Source organism: Danio aesculapii, chromosome 4, assembly GCF_903798145.1.
Source record: "Danio aesculapii chromosome 4, fDanAes4.1, whole genome shotgun sequence".
NCBI classification, from domain to species: domain Eukaryota; kingdom Metazoa; phylum Chordata; class Actinopteri; order Cypriniformes; family Danionidae; genus Danio; species Danio aesculapii.
Window position 1 is genome coordinate 40,927,026 of NC_079438.1, and position 19,985 is coordinate 40,947,010.

Below are 19,985 nucleotides of genomic sequence, written 5' to 3' on the forward strand. Positions count from 1 at the left end.
AGTTGCAATCCTGAAAGTACAAAGCATTATTTTACGCTGGGCCTGTAATCATTACTTTTTGGAACAAGTTTTATATTTCATTCATATTTATTTTATATGTCTGCATTACTCAATCAAATAAGTTCCTTAAAGATCTACTGTAAATAAATATGATTAAACATGAATGAGTAGATTTTTGAGTAAATGTGGTCAATGTACAGTATATAAATTATTAATTGATTGAATTTACAGAAATAAAATTAAAACTTTAAATTCAAGACTCCAAATCATCTGCAAAACAATGACAAACAAAAAAAAGTGGCTTGTACCCACAGTATATTGGAAAATGCTTCCGTTTTCCTAGAACTTGGATGTTGTATTGATCTTTCCAAGAGCAAAGAACTCAAGAATGCGGTCTGTCTTGTTGCTATAGCGATAGCAGTCTCTCCATACCTTTATTTTTATCACTGTCTGATGGATTGTGTCTCAAAGCATGAGCTGTAATTGTGTAAGTGCGTATCTCTGTGTATTTGTGGGCTCTATCATCAGCGCTCTAGTGATGCTTTTCTGCCAGAATAATTGTAGTAAATTGAGTTCTTTGAAGCTGTACCATCCTTTCAGAGGTAATTTACAGTGACTCTATTAGCAGAATAATAGGGAAACTACGTCTAACATCAAATGTGCCATTGTTAGGCTTAGAGCATAGAGTTTTTCATTGTTTCATCGTGTTTTTTATAAACTTCCCAGTAAGAATCTTCTAGACTTTTGAATACTCAAGGTAACATGATGCATAATCAAAAGTGATTACAATAATGGCACGTTTGTAAGGGATCATTATATTGATAGTTTTTACATACGATGATGCATATATTTTGATCACTGTGCCAAGAAAGCATATTTATACATTAAAGATAGCCTTTTTATATGTTATTTATGTTATTATATTATTGTCGAGAAAAAGATTAATAGCTTAGTCATGCAAACTTATAAGCAAAAAGAACTTTAAGTTGAAATTAGTATAATAAAATGTTTATTTGCGATTTTTCTGTTTTACAGTATATTACAGTATATAATAGGATAACACAGTTGGAGTAAAATGTAAGATTAACAAGAGAGAAAATGAAAAGTTACTATAAAATCTACAAAGGAATTGTACTACACTACCAAATAACAGACTTCTGTAAGAGCTTTGTTTTTACAGTGAATCATAATAAATGAGTATTAAGCGCCACCTGCTGTCTGGACAACAGCTCCACTGTGTAGGTGGTGAGAGTCTGAGAGATGATGTTTAGCAGGACTTTACAGCATAATTTAATTGATTACATCTAGATGTTTGTGTTTACTTAACCGGTAAAATATTTGAGATACTGTGTTAATTTCGGAAAATGAATAACAATATACAAAAGATAAGAATAAACAATGAGAATATGAAAGGAAATGCTACAGAAAAAAGCACCAAATACGCTGGGCCCTGTCCTCTGAGAGAAGTTTCATCATACCCAACTGTGATCTGAAATGACAAAGAATGAATTATCCTGTTTATAAATTTGGCTAATTACAGATGTTAAACTTAGCATATACGGTTAAAGTCAGAATTATTAGCCCCCCTGAATTATTAGCCCGGTTAATTTTTTTCCCCATTTTCTTTTTAACAGAGAGAAGATTTTTTTCAACACATTTCCAAACATAATAGTTTTAATAACTCATTTCTAATAACTGATTTATTTCATCTTTGCCATGATGACAGTAAATAATATATTTCAAGACACTTCTGTACAGCTTAAAGTGACATTTAAAGGCTTAACTAGGTTAATTAGGTTAACTAGGCAGGTTAGGGTATTTAGGCAAGTTATTGTATAACGATGGTTTGTTCTGTAGACTATCGAAAAAAAAATATATAGCCTAAAGGGGCTAATAATATTGACCTTAAAATGGTTTTAAAAAATTAAAAACTACTTTCATTCTAGCCGAAATAAAAAAATAAAACTTTCTCCAGAGGAAAAAATATTATCAGACATACTGGGAAAATTTCAAAGGGGCTAATAATTCTGACTTCAACTGTATATCTTTTAAAAACAGACTTACCTCGAGTGAATCCACTCCTGGGACTGTTCCTGATTCTCCTTTAACCGTACAGATAACAGAACGAGACTCAATTCTCTCTACAACACACTGATACTTGAGATCACCATGGAGAACTTTCACATTTACCTCACTCATATTCAAATTCAACTCATCTGCCTTTTTCTGAGAAAGAGAGAATGTAGGATTTGGTGAAGGTTGTGAATTTCACATGTTGATGACTTGTCATTATAGTGTTTAGTATAAGAAATAACCAGGGCTCTGTAAAGACATGCATGAATCCAACACTCATGCTAAAATTGAGTAAACTGTACACTGATGTTACACTCACTGTATCACTAAGCTCACCTTAATGTTCACTTGTAGATCATTGGCCACCTGAAATGTGGTGAATCCGGTGAATGTTAGACTCTTCAAAGACAATTGTCCACAGGACAAAATAGAGTTTCCAACCTTCAATGAGGGCTGCTCGATTAGGGGAAAAAATCATAATCATGATTATTTGGCCAAAATTGTAATAACAATTATTTAATGTGTAACAAACTAACAAAGAGTTTCCAAAATCATGGAAAAGAATAAAAATGTACAAATGAAACAAGAGTGACACGGTGGCTCAGTGATTAGCACTGTCACCTTACAGTAACAAGGTCGCTGGTTTGAGTCCCGGCTGGGTCAGTTGGCATTTCTGTGTGGAGTTTGCATGTTCTCCCCATGTTGGCGTGGGTTTCCTCCGGGTGCTCCGATTTCCCCAAAGACATGCGCTATAGGTGAATTGTATAAGCTAAATTGGCCAGTGTGAATGAGTGTGTAATGTGTATGGATGTTTCCCTGTGCTGGGTTGCAGTTGGATGCCCTATCCACTGTGTAAAACATATGTTGGATAAGTTAGAGGTTCATTCCGCTGTGGCGACCCTTGATTAATAAAGGGACAAAGCCAAAGGAAATGACTGAATGAAACAAACTGTGCTTTAAATGATATCTATTATGCAAAATTTACTTTTATGAGGGGTTTAAACACAGTTGTGGAGCAACAGTCTGTGACTATAACCAGCTTCTGATGGTAAAAATGTATTAAGTTTATTGTTCATATAATCATCTCACAGTCTGCAGAATAACTTTGACGTTCTCCATTTGTACATGTCATCAGTGTGGAAAAGTCTTGCCCATTAGGGACTATCTCTCCCTCATTAGCACAGGACATTAGTTTTTGAATACGCCACTATGCTGGAACATTTGTAGCGCATAATTTAAGGCTTTTTAAAACTCTTTTTTGAGTTTTTTTGAGAGAAATGCTAATGCTCCAATCTGATTCAATTAATCATGCTAAGCTAAGCAAAGCGAAGCTATAAGTGACCTCGCCAGAACAAGATATCGGCTGAATGGATTTAAAATGGACTTGTAAAAATGAGCTTTTTTTTTTAAAACAATGGAGTGTTCCTTTAAGCCAGGGGTCACCAAACTTGTTCCTGGAGGGCCGGTGTCCTCCAGATTTTAGCTCCAACCCTAATCAAACACACCTGAACAAGCTAATCAAGGTCTTACTAGGTATATTTGAAACACCCAGGCAGCTGTGTTGAGGCAAGTTGGAGCTAAACCCTGCAGGGACACCGGCCCTCCTGGACCAAGATTGGTGACCCCTGCTTTAAGCTATGACTTTACATGTGCTGGTTGTGCAGATGCCAAAATCGAAATTGAATGTTGATGAATTGCACAGCCCTACCTTCAAGCTATATGAACTGGGAAACCGGGGGGAGAGAAACCACACATTCTGAAAATTAGAGAGAAAGAAAATATGACCATAATACTTGTTTTCTGGGAATACAATAAATACAGTTCAGTTTGAATTAATAATAAATATCAACAGTCAGTTTATTAAACAATTAACGTAGCAAATTAACAACACATTAGAACGTATGCACTACATGTGTTCATAACACAATAGGTCATATAAAGTCCAGTTAGCTAGGATTTATTAAAAACAAATCTCACCCCTGTGTTTGGGTCGTATTGTGCTTGAAGTTGATCCCCAGGGTCTTCAAAAATAACTGATTCCACAAGTTCCATATTACTTCCACGAACATGTATTTTTCTTCCACCACTGCATTGAGAAATAACACAAAATAATGTAATGACATAAAAAAATAGCACACCAGAATCAAGGCTCAGAAATATATGGTATAAAATAATATTTTCAGCGTAGTATACTGTAGTAGTCAACATGTGAACAAAATGAATTTCAAAAATTTGTTTCAAAATGATCCTTAGATTATTTGATCGGAAAAAAATATATCTTTAGACAAGGATGGGTTTTGTTCAATAGTTTTAGTACAACTTTGAAGACATTTTGATCCACTTCAAATGTTGACAGTATATAAAGCATTCAACATAAAATCTGTTACACTCAGTTTTCATTCTATTTTAAATAATTGTAATTTGTTTAATGGCACAAAGTACACTATACAGGGGATAAATGAAATCTTCTGGTCAAAGATTGATGTGACTATTTTTGGTTTCATACGGTAGCTTTTACAGCATTGATAATGTAGATTTTTATGTATTTTAACAACAAAACATGATTAAAGTAGCGCTATTCCGCCTGCTTTACTGAGCTGAAGTTGGTTTTATATTTACATTGGTTCATTTTTGAACAATGACAACCTGTGACCTGCTCCCTATATTGTTTACCATGCTACTTTAAATATTTGGTCTGAAAGAGCATGTAAGTACACTGAAAAAAGTGTTGCATGCAAAACTGTTGCAAACAATTTATTTGTGTTGAATTTAAACAAACAAATTAAATTGAGCAATGTTCAACTTAATTTGTTTGTTTAAATTCAGCCCAAATAAATTGTTTACAACCACTTAACGTGAAAAAATTTTGTAAATCCAAGGAATCATCTTTGAATAATTGTTTTCAGTGTATGGCTTAGTAATAAGTGTAATTTCTGCACGCTGCTGGCCAACCACTAAGCATACCGTAGTCGATTTAGGACAAAGCATAAGAGAGAGCGAGACCAGCGATACTTGCATGCATAAAATATTGCACATTATGAAAAGTTTTGCTTGGTAATTACATAACTGAATACATGCTACAACAAACTAGGGAATTACAATATCTTTACTGCAATACTGAATACTGCAATTTTTTTCACACGTGAGCACTGCATTTTACATTATGGGTTGGACTCATACATTTTAAAAACTTAACTGATTGTTCCCAGTTTATCGAAAGTGACTCTCCTAATTCATGTAAAGCGTTATGGGGCATAGGAAAAAGGTGGATAATCAAAGCTGTAGTTGAGCTTCTACTTGTATCTTAAAGTTTTAATACTGCAAAGCTAATTAAGTAGAATAAAATACTTTAAAATTGTATTCAATTTTTAAAATAAAATTTAATTTTGTTTCGTAAAGTACAATAAAAGAAACCTAATATGACAAGTTTCTGAGCTTGTGCATACATCTTCGTCTATGATCAGATCAAATGCAAATTCAATTCTTTCTTTTTTGTTTTTCCCCTACACAAATAATTCAAAATATGTTTATTGTTGCGTATAAAAGGCTTTGACTGTGGTCGAAAATGATCTTACCTGTACCAGGTGTAATTTGGCTGTATTTCTGTGCAGCTTGGCAGGGAACTGTAAGTGATGATGCTGTTACCATGACAACGGTCATCAGGAGTAACAACACACATTTTCGCTGTTCCTTTAGTTTCACTGGGAGGAATGTTCAACAATAAAGTGTCACTGGAGCGATCAAAAACTGGAGATCTGGAGGAAAACAATCATGCACATGAACAGTTAGATACAGCAGAACTGAAAATACATTAACCCTCTATTGACACTATGAATTAATAGAAATAATTAATATTTGCTTTTACTAATTTACTCAAAAGACAAACACATGCACAAATATCCTATAATTTATCTTAATATACACACATTCATTTAATGAACATTACTAAACACAGACAAACAGTCTCACTCTTTAGCAATACAGTCCAGATCCCCCTGAATACGGATTTTGGTGACAGAGTCAAGGTTTCTTCCTCTTAGTAAAACATTGTTTCTGCCATGAAAAGAAACTTTGTGGTGCTCTAAAGAAAGAATCTCTGGCTCCTACGAGAAAACAAAAAAACGTTTCATGATATGCAAGGTGTTTGAACATTTTATTGAGCTCTTCTACATGACACTTACTTCATACTTGGAGAGTAGATCCTTACATGCATCCTAAAGAATAGAAGCATTTAATGTCTTTTTTCTGATTTGCTTTAGTCTGCATTCATATTTCAGCTTTCAACAATAAATTAGCTTCATCTTGACTCTGCATGATTACCAAGCGTTTTTTCAGATAACCATATATTTTAAATTATACTTTGTCTCACCCAGATATGTAATTGTGGTCCAAGTCCATCTGACCAATCACATGTCTGGGTTGTAGAGGACCAGTGACACCCAGATGAGATACACTGCACACACCTGTGTTTATTTAGTGTTACAATGCGACTTTAAAACTCATATACCTGAAATACATTAAATACATTATGCTATATTTTAAGACACTTTATATTGACTTCTTACTGTGTATAAGGAGGACTGGTTGAATTATCTGTGATATTCACACAGTTTGCCAATGTCAGCATCTCTGTGATTTTCTGATTCTCAATATTTACTAATGCTGAGACGTTTAATCCTGTATAGATAATATGAAAAAAGAGATCAGAATGACTTTCTTAAAAAAATACATTTGGAAGACAATTTTAAAGAAAGTGGCAAATGTTCCTTGTAATTTATATACATTTTTTTTTGTTAAAATTTACCAGGTTTATTTAAGCGTGTATTTTTTGTAGGAAATATTTTTAAAAGTGGTTCTCTTCATTTGACATGCTTTATTATTAAATGTATATTCAGTTTCAGCTAGTTAGGAGACTTAGGATCTTATCATACACCCAGCGGAATAAGGCGCAAGACCTGTATGGCACGATTTGTTGTTATTTTTAGACCAATGCAACCCTAATTTTCACGTTTTGCGCTGTTTTGTGGACTCATGGGTGTTCTGGTTTATAAAGGAGGTGTGTTAAGGCGCATTGTTGGTGCGTTGCTATTTTGAAGAACTAAAATAGACTGCTCAATTGACCAGCTGAAAGCTGGTCTAAAGTCCAGTGCAGAGTATGCGCCTCGCTTACACATTGCTTAATACACACAGGATCTATAGCAATTCGCAAACATCTTTACAAATGAAAAAAAAAGGATTAAAATATTAGAAAATGATTATTTTTTACATAAATATAAAAACCACTGCCTCCATGCTTTCTTCATGTCCGGTGAACTTTTTTCAGTTTATCACAATTTGCTTTTGTATATTGTTATTATTATCATTAGTATTATTTATTATATGCATATTTATATTTGTTTTGATAAAAACAAGCTTAGATTTGTCCACCTCTCGGGTTTTGGACCATATGGGGCATAGGACATGTGTTTGGATATAACTAAGTTTTTGACCACTCTTCATTGCTGGAAATTAGAACTGAATTTAGTAATAGTTTTGAAACAAATCTTTGCGCTTAACAAACTAAATTAAATATGTAGGCTGATGGATGTCTTCAGTGGAGTGTGTACAACACCGTTTCCCTTATCCACGCAAGTAAAGGAGTAAATTAAAAAGTAAAGCAAAGAGAAAGTAAAGAGGGCGAATGGAGGAGGCTCATTCTTTATCCTCACTCTGCAGATAGTCTGTTTAACTGTTTTCTCTCTGGTGAAGCGTTCAGTTTTTCCATTCACAAAGTCCATCATTTAAATAACAAATGTGCCATGGCGCGACACTACTGACTCTTAAAGGGAATGGGAGATGAGAGTCTGATTGGTTTAATGCATGTTATGCTCAAAACACACCCATAACTCATTAAGAGAATAAGCACAACCCTGTTAGACAATGCGCCACGATGCAAAGTGTATTTTTCCATACTTAAAATAGCAGACGTGGATTTGGACATGCCCTTAATGCTTTTGCACCATGCGCTTTAGACTTAGGCTGAGAGAGCAAAATAAAATTGTAGGAAGTGAAGTGTACGGTTGCTCTGTGGTTACTCACTACTGTCATACAGATACACACATGGTATAATAAAAAAAAAACATCAAGGGTAGAAAATTCATACCATAGTCTTTTGGATCTTTGGCCTATATGTTGTACAGTACATTTTACTTAAAGAGCCCATATTATACATGAAATAGGGTCATATTTAGGTTGTAAGGGTCTCCAACAACAGTCTAATATGCATGCAAGGTCAAAAAACACTTTCATGGTGTTATAATCTGCATTTATTTTTACCTAATTATCCCAGCGACTCACATATGAATCGTTCAGCGATTCATTTGTTCCCAAACCCATCCTCAGCGCGAAGCTAATCTGCGCTGATTGGACCGATGACAGCCTGCTGCGATTGGTCGACAGTGACAGGCTTCAGCGCGAGACAGAGTGAAATGCCCAGCTGCTAATCTACAATATAAAAGTAGTCACAGTGCATACACGCTTCATAGTGGATTTTGGCTGCCAGTGGGTGAATGTAAACACAGACGATGGACTAGAAAATACTGACGACTAACTATTTTATTGAGCAAAAAGTCCAAGAACTGGCGAGGAGATCTCCTAGTCACAGTCTTCTTGCTCTTTTCACACACACACCCACACACACACACACGCACACACACACAGGGCCTGCGCGTCCATAGAGGAGCGGCTGAATAGAGAGGGCGCGGCGCTCAGTTATATCCACGAATACCCGTGCGTTACACTCACACACACACAGGGCCGGCACGTCCATAGAGGAGCGGCTGAATTGAGGCGGCGCGGCGCTCAGTTATATCCGCGAATACCCATGCGTTACACACACGAGGAGACACACACACACACAGGGCCGGCGCGTCCATAGAGGAGCGGCTGAATTGAGGCGGCGCGGCGCTCAGTTATATCCGCGAATACCCGTGCGTTACACTCACACACACACAGGGCCGGCACGTCCATAGAGGAGCGGCTGAATTGAGGCGGCGCGGCGCTCAGTTATATCCGCGAATACCCATGCGTTACACACACGAGGAGACACACACACACACAGGGCCGGCGCGTCCATAGAGGAGCGGCTGAATTGAGGCGGCGCGGCGCTCAGTTATATCCGCGAATACCCGTGCGTTACACACACGAGGAGACACACACACACACACACACACACACACACATTACTTGACCGTTGCATGTGTGTAAACAGCTGACGATCCGTAATCAAAGCGGCACGCGTCGCGTTTTCAACGTGGCTTTACACGCGATATGAGAATATAAAGAGTTAACCTGATACAGCACACGCGGTTACAAGTAACAAAACACAACTAAATACAGAATTTGCAAGCTAGAGTAAACGAGGCAATAATTTTAATCGCACGTACTTACACTGGTGAAATGGGGGAAGAAACTGATCCATGATCCACTGATCCATGTTCAGACAGTCCTCACTAATCCTTCCTTTAACAAACTGAAGAAGTCTTCTTTGTAAGCATATAGTTTTCATAAGCACTCAGAACTGCTCAAGGCTGGGCTATAATGCTGAGGTTTCCTCTTTAATTAGACTCAATAATATCCATCTGCACAGCGTGACTTCATTCAACCGGTGTCTGTTTGTGTGTGTGTGTGTGAGACTTTTTTTTCTGTTAGTGGGCGGGGCCGCAGGTTTCAAATCTCCCGGGTTTGCGCGCCCAACTACTTGTGTTTCGTAGCTGCGTCATCACGAAACACCTAATGACTCGTTATCAAGACGACTCGTTTGAAGCACTATGAGTCGACTCTTTTATAGATGAATCAATAGTTTTAAACACTGTACACTTACAGATTTAAGCCTTAGCTGGATATTTCACTTCACTTAGAGCTGTGTTACACACTACATGGAAGGGCATTTTCAAAAATCCATAATATGGGCTCTTTAAATCAAGCACTTTAGTATTTTGGTCAACACATCAACTTTTGTGCGCTTGAAAAAATTTGCTTATATAAAACAAACAATGTTTTCATTATTACAAATTGCACTTTTAAAAGTTGTAAAAGAAGTTAAGCTTGTTCTATTTTTCACCTATAGTGACGTAAATACATTTGAAACGGTTTTGAAATGAGAAAAAAAATGCAGTGCATGATTTTGTCCTTTGGGAACTGATTGGATCGTTGGAAAAAATGGGCATTGCTAACAAAATCGAGGAAGATTTGAATTCCAGTTTGCACTCAGTTGTGGAGGATTATTATCGACTGGAATCACTGTTGGCACCCTCTGGAGCAAAATATTTTTAGATGAAAAATGATGATGAGAAAAACATCATTAAAAACGTTTTACAGACAGAATCATATCATTTTTGCTCAAACCAAGGCAGTGCAGAACTTAGACACGTCCTTATAGGCCCGCCCTAAAGGACTGATAGCCCCGCCCGAAAGGTATTCCTGTATGTGGAAGTAAAGAAAGATCGTTTTGATGGGGTGAGAGAAGGTTGTGGTATTTGATTCAAAATTATGAGGGCAAATACCAAATGGTGATTAATAAAGTGCACAAATTGTTTATAACAAGCACTATTATTTACATATAAAAATAAGAAGAGTACATTTTGATTTCATGATTGATTTTCAAGTGTTCTATTAATATAAATATATGTAATGTGTATATAATATGCAATATCTGTATTTTAAATATACTTTTGAAGTTTTAGTGTAATTTTTACGTGTACACATTCAATGCATTTAAGCATAAGCTACACCAATGAAATCATGAGACAACCAACCTTCACTATGCAGTAGCTGTACAGAAAAAGTACAAGAGCATTTTGGGAAAACTGCAGTCAGATCAGACCCATCACACAGGTTCACACCTCCACAGCTGAACACACATGAGAAGGCAGGATTTCCTGTGCTCTCCAGACTCAATGCAAGATGGAGAGTAAACTGTAGAGGAGAGGGCAATAGCTGGTCAAAATACATTATTGATATCTTTTAAATGTTTCCAAATGGAACTATTAAAAATAGCTACATTTTAAACAAATATAATACCTTTCTGGAAGATTTCTCTTCAAAAAGCTGAAAAGAAACTAGTAATTCCTTGAAAGAGTCCTTTGGGCTGGACATCCATAAAGCATTTGAGCATTCATCTAGGGTGGAGCATCTAGACAAGCAGAAATACAGTATATCATTTAGTGTTTAGAACTACTTTTAACAATAAATAGCTGCTTAAAAAAAAGGTATAACATATTGAGTAGATAGTAAAAAATAGTTAGCACGTTCATTTCTGCACATTAATCAATCTTAATGTTCAACAGATAGAAAGTTTACCTCAGTGTTTTCGCACACCAGCCGCAGAGAGGATCAAGAGCAGATCTGCAGTCTTTCAGAATTCTATATTTAGCACAGTTAACCACAGGCACTCTTCTTATCTATATCATAATCATGAGCAAAAAACATTCAATATTTCGTTCACATAAGTTTTAAATTCAGAAAAAAAGAGAGAGAGCTTGATAACAATCTAAAGAATGATATCAAACCTACAGTGTTGCCATAATTTAAATACAATCTATATCCGTGATCATGAACAAGCTACAAATTTCAAAAGTTACATAATTTCCAATTTACATTGTGTTACACTTTATATTGTAATCGTAAATTAAAGCTCACCTGTTTCCTCAGAGCGATGTAGATGTGTTTGAAATCTACTGGATCAAACTGCATTCTGGGAAACACTGCTCGTTCATAGTCAGATTTGTACAACACTATTGGACAGCCTGGTCTGTAATTCTCATCCAACATAAGCTACAAACACAAATAGCATTATTATCCAAACCATTTTTGTGGTGTTTTATTCACGTCGCCGAATCAGATCTGAATATCTGAGAATTGCCAAACCGTTCGACATATTGAAATACATCACATTGGTATATTTGGGAAACAATGGCAAATTAACATCACACTCACACTGAATGAAATGACAAGTTTAAAAGCTGTAGAATAAAGTGAACTACTAATATATTACCCTAGAGAAATGTCCTCAGTCCAGCAAGCCTAGTATTGGTCCTATTTACACCCAAAATCCTTCTTTATGTCTATCTTTAATTCATTCAGATAAATGCTTTTCTTGTAAAGTCTTACCTCACATCATTCATTCAAAAAACAAAATGCATACTCATGGATTGTTCTTTACTTGCAGTATTATTTGTGCAATGTGCTTTATATATGACTAATACTATCCTAAATAAATTAATTGGCAAAATGAAAAAAAAAAAAAAAAAACAGTCAATGAGATGTGAGTGCTGCTAAAAAAATAAAATAAATGATTCTATGCACAAATTTCTTATTAGTAGGAAATCTGGTGATTCCAAACCATGGATTCCAAATGACTTAACTCGTGGCTGAACTACCATAGTATGAGGCATTGTTTGGGAAATGAATGATGTTGTGACAAGTGTTTTCCAAAACCATAGCTACTCTGTCGCAGATCCATCATTTGAACCACATTAGTTAAAATATGTAATGCTCTAAAAGAGTAACAACTTTTTTTTAATAGAAAATCTACATTCAATTATAATTTTTTGTACTATTTATGTTGTTTACAAGCACATGCATACAATTCTTTTAATACAGTATTTTGATAAAAACATTATTATTACATTAAAATATAATAAACTACAATAATACATTATAATATATTAACTGAAACATATTAACTGACATCCGAAACATATTAACGGATATATATATATATATATATATATATATATATATATATATATATATATATATATATATATATATTAGAGCTGTACAATATATCGTTTCAGCATCGATTTCGCAATGTGCACATCCGCAATAGACACATCGCAAAGATGTGCAATGTGGAGTCTGCAGTATAGTTGACCAGGAGCTGCAGAATTGTATGCAAAAAAGTTTTCTTGCTTAGAATTTTAGTCTATCTACATATCCAATTATCTACATATCAAAATGAAAACAAGATTATTTCACTTCCCCACTGGCAGATAATTTAGCTTGTTTTTGGGAAAAACTCTTAATTTCCACTTATTTCTTCTGATTGTGAAAACTAAACAATATTTTTACAATTTTTTGAGATTTTGAAGTAGAAACAAGACAAAACAAAGTAAGAAGAGCTCAATTTATGTACCTAAATACTGTTAGACTCTCCAGAAAACCGTCAAATAGAGCTATTCAAGCTATCTTTTGAAACTATTTATATCGCAATATGTATCGCAGAAAAAGAAAATATCACAATATCAGATTTTTCCAATATCGTGCAGCCCATATATATATATATATATATATATATATATATATATATATATATATCTATATATATCTATATATATATATATATATATATATATATATATATATATATATATATATATATATATATATATATATATATATAGATATATAGATATATATATAGATATATATATATACATATATATTACAAACATTATCGAGAATTACATATTCTATTCTAAAAAGTAAACCTATTACAATATCTAACACATAGACCAATTATATAAAAATTAGATATATGGTCATTCGTTCATTTTCTTTTTGGCTTTATTAATCTGGGGTTGCCACAGTGGAATGAACCGGCAACTTATCCAGCATATGTTTTATGCAGCAGATGCCCTTCCAGGCGCAAACCAACACTAAGAAACACCCATACAATCTTGCATTCACACACATACACTACAGGCAATTTAGCCTATTCAATTCACCTAAACCACATGTCTTTGGACTGTGGGGGAAACCAGAGCACCCGGAGGAAACCTACGCAAACACAAAGAGAACATGCAAACTCCACACAGAAATGCCAACTGACCCAGCCGAGACTCGAAGCAGCGACCTTCTTGCTGTGAGGCGATCGTGCTACCCATTGCACCCCCATGACACCAGATATGTGGTCAAATAATGATTTTCAATAACTTTTTTAATTTAATTTTCAATAACTTTTCAATTGTTTGTCACCTACAGTATATTACATTTGAATATTGACATTATTATTATTATAATGATTACATTTTCTATTTTTTATTTAGTTTTATTTAAAAGTCGACTTTTACAACTTTGACACACTCAAACCTCTGAAGAAATGTTGTCGCCTATATGTCGTATACAGCACAAATACATTTAAATAGGCTGCTATAAATGAAAAGCATTTTAACGTATATCCTGCATTTTGTTTTGTTTTCACAAGCTTTTAATTTTCATGTTCATAATGGCATAAGGTTTTTTAAAGTGCACTACAAAGGGAGTGCAATTGTTAAATCTGAAGTTAAAATAACTAAATCTGAATAAAAATAACTGAATACAAATTACACGTGAGAGAGATAAGCTTTTTTTTTTATCATTCAATGTGCAAGGGGGTGGGGTGATAACTCAGAATAGAACACAGCCAGGAACTATGCTTCTAACTACAACTCTAGAGGAGTACTTGCAAACGCATAAGTTTGCAATGCAGTTTGCGGATGTTCATTGGAACTATGGAATTGGGAAACACCAAATTACTGAACTATGTTTCTAATGACGAAACTTGTGTCTTACCACAGTGTAACTGCAGCAGTGCAGTTTTCACAATTAGTGTTATGGCCTTTTCTTTTACTAGGGAGGATTGTTTTTAAGAAAGTAGAGAAAATAAGACATGAGACAGACCTTTATCAGTTGACCATCACTGGTTCCCATGAACAACAAAATCCAGGATCCATTTCTAACTGCTGCTACTGATGACATTGAGCTGGACTTGAAGACCACAGAGAACGGCTGAAGTTCACTACCACTCTGAAACACAAATTTTGTGACTTTAGTGAACAGTGAAAATAAGTTTTATCATGAACAAAGCATCTGTGACTCAATTTCCAACCTCAGAACCACATGTTTGTTCTCCCTGAGCACAGAACTCTTTGACTCTGCCTTGAATGTGGCTGATGTCGTAGAGAGCCAGCGCGGTGTTCTCCGGGCCCTGCTGATCCTGTGCACTGAACACTCCTGCCCAAATAACAGCGTTCTCTGAGGGAATAAGAGCAGAGGAGACCAGCACTGGATGAGCTTTATCACCGCAGCACTTTATCACTGCAGACTGAAGAGATTTGAAGATTTCACTCTTTGTTCTTTTAGAGCTGTCCATCCACAGGACATGAACTTTCCTCTCAGAGTCAGTCTTTGTGTTGACAAATAAGTACAAATGTGAGGACGAATCTCTCTGAAATCCATCAACAAACTCCACTTCTCTTGCGGTGGTCTGAATGGAGGGTGTCAATCCTTTTTCAATATTAGAGAAAATCCCACCTGCCTGAGTCTGTAAAGTGTTCCACAATGTAGCAACAGGATACGGGAAATCTTGAGGTCTTGCAATGTTGTTGTTTTTCCCAACCAAAAGGTATTTACTGCTGCTTGTATCCACTATGAATGCAACAGATTTCTCATTCTCTTGCAGTCCTATTGATTTGCCACTTTCGTAGTAAATACTCTTTGTGATATCATTTATATCAAGAATTTCACAGTATCCATTATTAAAAGTCCCGCATGTTATCAGGGTGTTGTTGTTGTCAAAAGGCACCAGAATGTTGACTCTGTTTGGATTAGTATTAGGGGCTTCCTTGCTTTCCTCTAAAAGAAGATTGTGTCTCATCTGTTGCAGTTGATGGCCGGTAAGAACAAACAACTTACCGTTACCGATTATAAAGTCATTGATATCTTCATTAAAATCATGCACATCATTGCAGATGCAGTGTTTCAGAAGTACAAGTATTCCAAGTAAGTGTCCTCTCATTTTAAATATCTGAATGTGTAGCTTAGTTGGTCTGTTGGAGTAATTGATGAGATCTTGTCACAGTGATCAAATTCTCTCAAATGCGTCTGCAAATGAATTGATGCAAGTGAAAGCTGTGTGGTGAGATGAGGGGGAAGGATTTAAACCTACAGATAAATTGTTTCTAATGCTTAGGTCAAACTAGCTAAATTAGTAACATAATTTAACTTTTACCCTATAGTCATTATGTACTGTAGTTTTGTTTTTTTCAGTCTGATGGATTGTGTCTCAAACTATGAGTAATAGTTTTGTGAATATTTATCTATTTCTGGGCTCATCAGTGCAATAATTATGAGTTTCTGCCAGAGTTATCGTTTGAAAAAGTTATTCTTTCATAATAGAAAATTGATGAATAAAATGTAATAATAGGTTATCCATGGGAAATCTTTCGAGTTTTGGCAGTCATTCATCATTTGTTTTCTTTCATTATCTATCAAGTGTATGTGAATTTTTAGTTGAAACTGAAAAAGTTATTTAACTGAAATTGTATTAAATTGAATTAAGAAGTAACAAACAATTGGCCTTTGCACATTTCTGTATATTATAGTATTAAAATATTTAAAAATAATGGTACAGAAAAGTCTGCACAGCAACAGCTGCACATATTGGTAGGTGAGAAGGTTTTAACCACAGCTTGCACAAGTTGTACCATATGCGTATAGCAAAAAAGTGGTAAGCATTTTGTGTTTGAAAAAATTTAGGTGGTATATGTAATATGTAAATAACTTTGGACATTTGAAAGCCTTTATCTTTATGATAGTGAAGTATATATACCAGGGGCAATGTATTTATTTAACTCAAAATAGACATATACAATATACAGCATACATTTTTTACTCATAACCAAATAATTTAAGAGCTACTTGAGCCCTAGCTTACATCTTTTTTATTAGCCGTAATTTATTAGTCAATAACTACTCTGTAAAACCCAACAGTCAACTTTCTCAAATGAAATGAGTGTAGTTAACTCAAAAGTGACTGAAAGTTAATTCTACAAATTTGAAAAGAGTTTTGAAGTCGGTGTTGAAGGCAATGAGTTAATTAAATACCTCATTACGTCAACTTAAATAAAGCTAGTTCACAGTACTCATATAGATTTTTAAACTCAAATGGTTTGCTGCAATCGGTTTCCTTAAACGTTTTGAGTTGCCCTAACCTATTGGGTTTTACAGTACTCAGTTGAGTTGAGTTCTCTTTATTTATTGGGTTTACTGTGCTCAAATTGCTTCTTTTACTCAAATGGAGTAAGTTCACAGTAATCATTTGGATTCGTTTTTGAACTTGGTTTGTTGCAATCAGTTTCCTCAAATAGTTTTAGTTACCTTAACTTTTTGGGTTTTACAGTGTAGATGTAACATTTATTGAACTGATAATTTGTGGAAAAGAATTAGGCTGTATAACTGCAGCTTTATAAAATCTAAATGAGACTGGAGTTGGATTTTAAAATGAACACGGTCGGTTTCAAGAGACTGCAAGTGTGTGCACTGAAATAGTGTGCTTTTACTGTGCTTGTTTAAGTAAAGACCAGAGTGTTTGCAAATAATTTGACATTTTAATGGTTATTTATACGTAAGAAAAAACAGATTGCAAAAAATTGTCTTAATTTTGTTAAAGCTAAACATTAGTAATATAAAAAGATAAGAACAAATTCAACGTCTTAGAATAACACTTGCACAGTGGTACGACAATAGATATAATACATATAAAGCGTATTATATAAGCAATTTTTGCAGTGGAAGTTGGGTGTCAGAGTGTTTCCTTTTGCTTCTTCAAACTTGATCAGATGGGTTCTGATGTCTGAGGCAGACATTTTTTGTACCTTCTCCCATTCTGAGAACAAAAGAATTCCCAACACTGATCTGAAAAAACAAAAAAGAAATGTTCATTTGAAAAGCATTTGAAGATTTGAGGTTTAATCTAACTGTTTTGTTGGGTGACATTGTCAGAATCAATGAGAGGAGATGTATTTACTTGTAAATCTCCATGTTGATTGGAACAGCAAAACAAAATAAGCAATGAATTGTTATTTTGCAATGTAGCTTTGGGTCATGTTTTATGTTAGGCTTGCTGTGTAGTCCATGTTTTTATTTATTTTAGTTCTATCTATTTATTTATTTTAGAAATTTAGACAGTTTTTATTTCTGCAACGTTGTGGCTGAAAAAAAAGTGCTTGAACAACTACAGTATGACAGTGAGCACATCAGATGCTCATACATATGTGCTTTAATCAGTGTTAAATGTTACCAGTATTAGTAGAATTTTATTTTATATGACATTTATTGTCATACTGTGACATCATTTTTGTCATAATGCGACGTTTATTGTGAATGGGCAGCTTCTTGGAAAATAAAATATCTAGCAAAGTAACAGTTTAAACATGAAATTAGAACTGTGACTCCAAACTAGTGACAGTCCCAACTGTGACCTATCCAATAACCAATAATGTAATCTATTGAGTTATCAGATTATAGTTACTGTATGTAAGAAAACAGTTAAAACATACTTACATGGAGTGAATCCACTGCTGGGACGGCTCCTCTTTCTCCTTTAATTTTACAAATAATAGCATTGGATTCAATCCTCTCCAAAACACACTCATACTCCCGATCTCCCTGTTGACCCGTCACATTCACCTCACTCATACTCAAATTCAACTCATCTGTCTTTTTCTGAGAAAGTAGAGGGGACAGTTATTATCATCTCTGCACAGCACTGTTAGTACACAACAGTTTATTCAGTGAGTCTGATCAATCTTTCCCTGAATGTACACTTGTAGATTGTCAGCCTCCTGAAATGTGGAAAATTGAGTGAACTTTGGATCAGGATGGTATGAGATATAATGCACACAGTTTACTGTGGAGTTTCCAACATTTAGCGACAAGCTTAATTGTCCACTGGCATCATGATGGGGGAATGAATCAACATTGCCTGAGATGATGAAAATACTTCAATACATTCGATGTCCACTATGCCTTAATGGGCAAGAATGTTAATTAAGTAAATGCAACATTTATTTTACACAATGAAAACAATTCAGAATTTAGGGAACTAATATGAAAAGAGACACAAAACACAGCAGTTTTACATAGAGTATACATAAACACAACAACCAAAAACAAAACTGAATGAAGAGGTAATGATAATCTGTCACTATGATAACAAATCAGACAAACTACGCTCTAAAAAATGACGTTTGTTGTTTATTTAAACTACTTATTTAAACTGAGATAAAACACAATTTTTGAGTTTAGGGGGACAACCTAATGTTCAATTCATTTCATTCAATGTTCAATTCATTTCAGTTCAATTCAATTCATGTTCAATTCATTTAAATTTGCAAAAACTAATTAGTTAACTTAATTTCTTCATGTTGCCCCAACACAAATTGTGTGAAACTCAGCATTTTTTACAGTGTAATAGTGAGAAAAGTGTAATAGTAAGTGGTAAATTTGATTAAAAATATTTACATTATATTTTTCCATTTACCAATAAAAAGTGTAAAGGTGTATGTATCATGGAATAATTATAATGATATTTACAGTAAGGGTTTGATAAGCAACATCTTTAAAAACACAAAAAACAAAGAAACACCTGATTATTAAACATTTTAATTGAGGATTTAAATGCTCTTTTCCTTTTATGCGGAAAAGTTACATTGACAACTTGTTCCGACCAAATGTATTTGAACACACTTGCAGGCAAAGCAAGGTAGGAAAAATATTTAAAATAAAAAGGAACAGAGCTAGCTTCAAAATAAAAGTGTCAAAACCAAAAGGGAACCTGTGACTCATGCAAGAAGCAAAAACATGCTAGCTCTTAATGTGATAAAGTATGTTGTGGTTTATTAAATAGCATTTACCAGTTATATGAGCATATCAGGATGCAACTGCTAAATGAGAACTCATGCACTACATGTGGGACATTTCCTGTTTGAGAACTGATAGACAGATATAGAAGTTTCATCAAAATTCTGTTCATTCATTTTCATTCTACTTATTACCTTATTTATCAGAGGTCGCCACAGTGGAATGAACCGCCAACTATTTCAGCATGT

The 19,985-nt window shown here is 34.6% G+C and overlaps 1 protein-coding gene across 1 annotated transcript; it reads right to left on the minus strand.

Moving 5' to 3' along the window:
• Positions 1-1,184: 1,184 nt before the first annotated feature.
• On the minus strand, positions 1,185-15,892 carry LOC130223525 (plexin-C1-like). Its single transcript, XM_056456365.1, has 15 exons — positions 14,984-15,892; positions 14,776-14,901; positions 11,752-11,886; positions 11,413-11,513; positions 11,134-11,245; positions 10,881-11,028; positions 6,639-6,753; positions 6,443-6,536; positions 6,255-6,287; positions 6,043-6,176; positions 5,649-5,828; positions 4,051-4,159; positions 2,410-2,472; positions 2,065-2,226; positions 1,185-1,253 (listed from the first exon to the last, which is right to left on the minus strand). Exons 1-15 carry the CDS (start codon positions 15,890-15,892, stop codon positions 1,185-1,187), a joined length of 2,490 nt encoding a protein of 829 aa, XP_056312340.1.
• Positions 15,893-19,985: the final 4,093 nt, after the last annotated feature.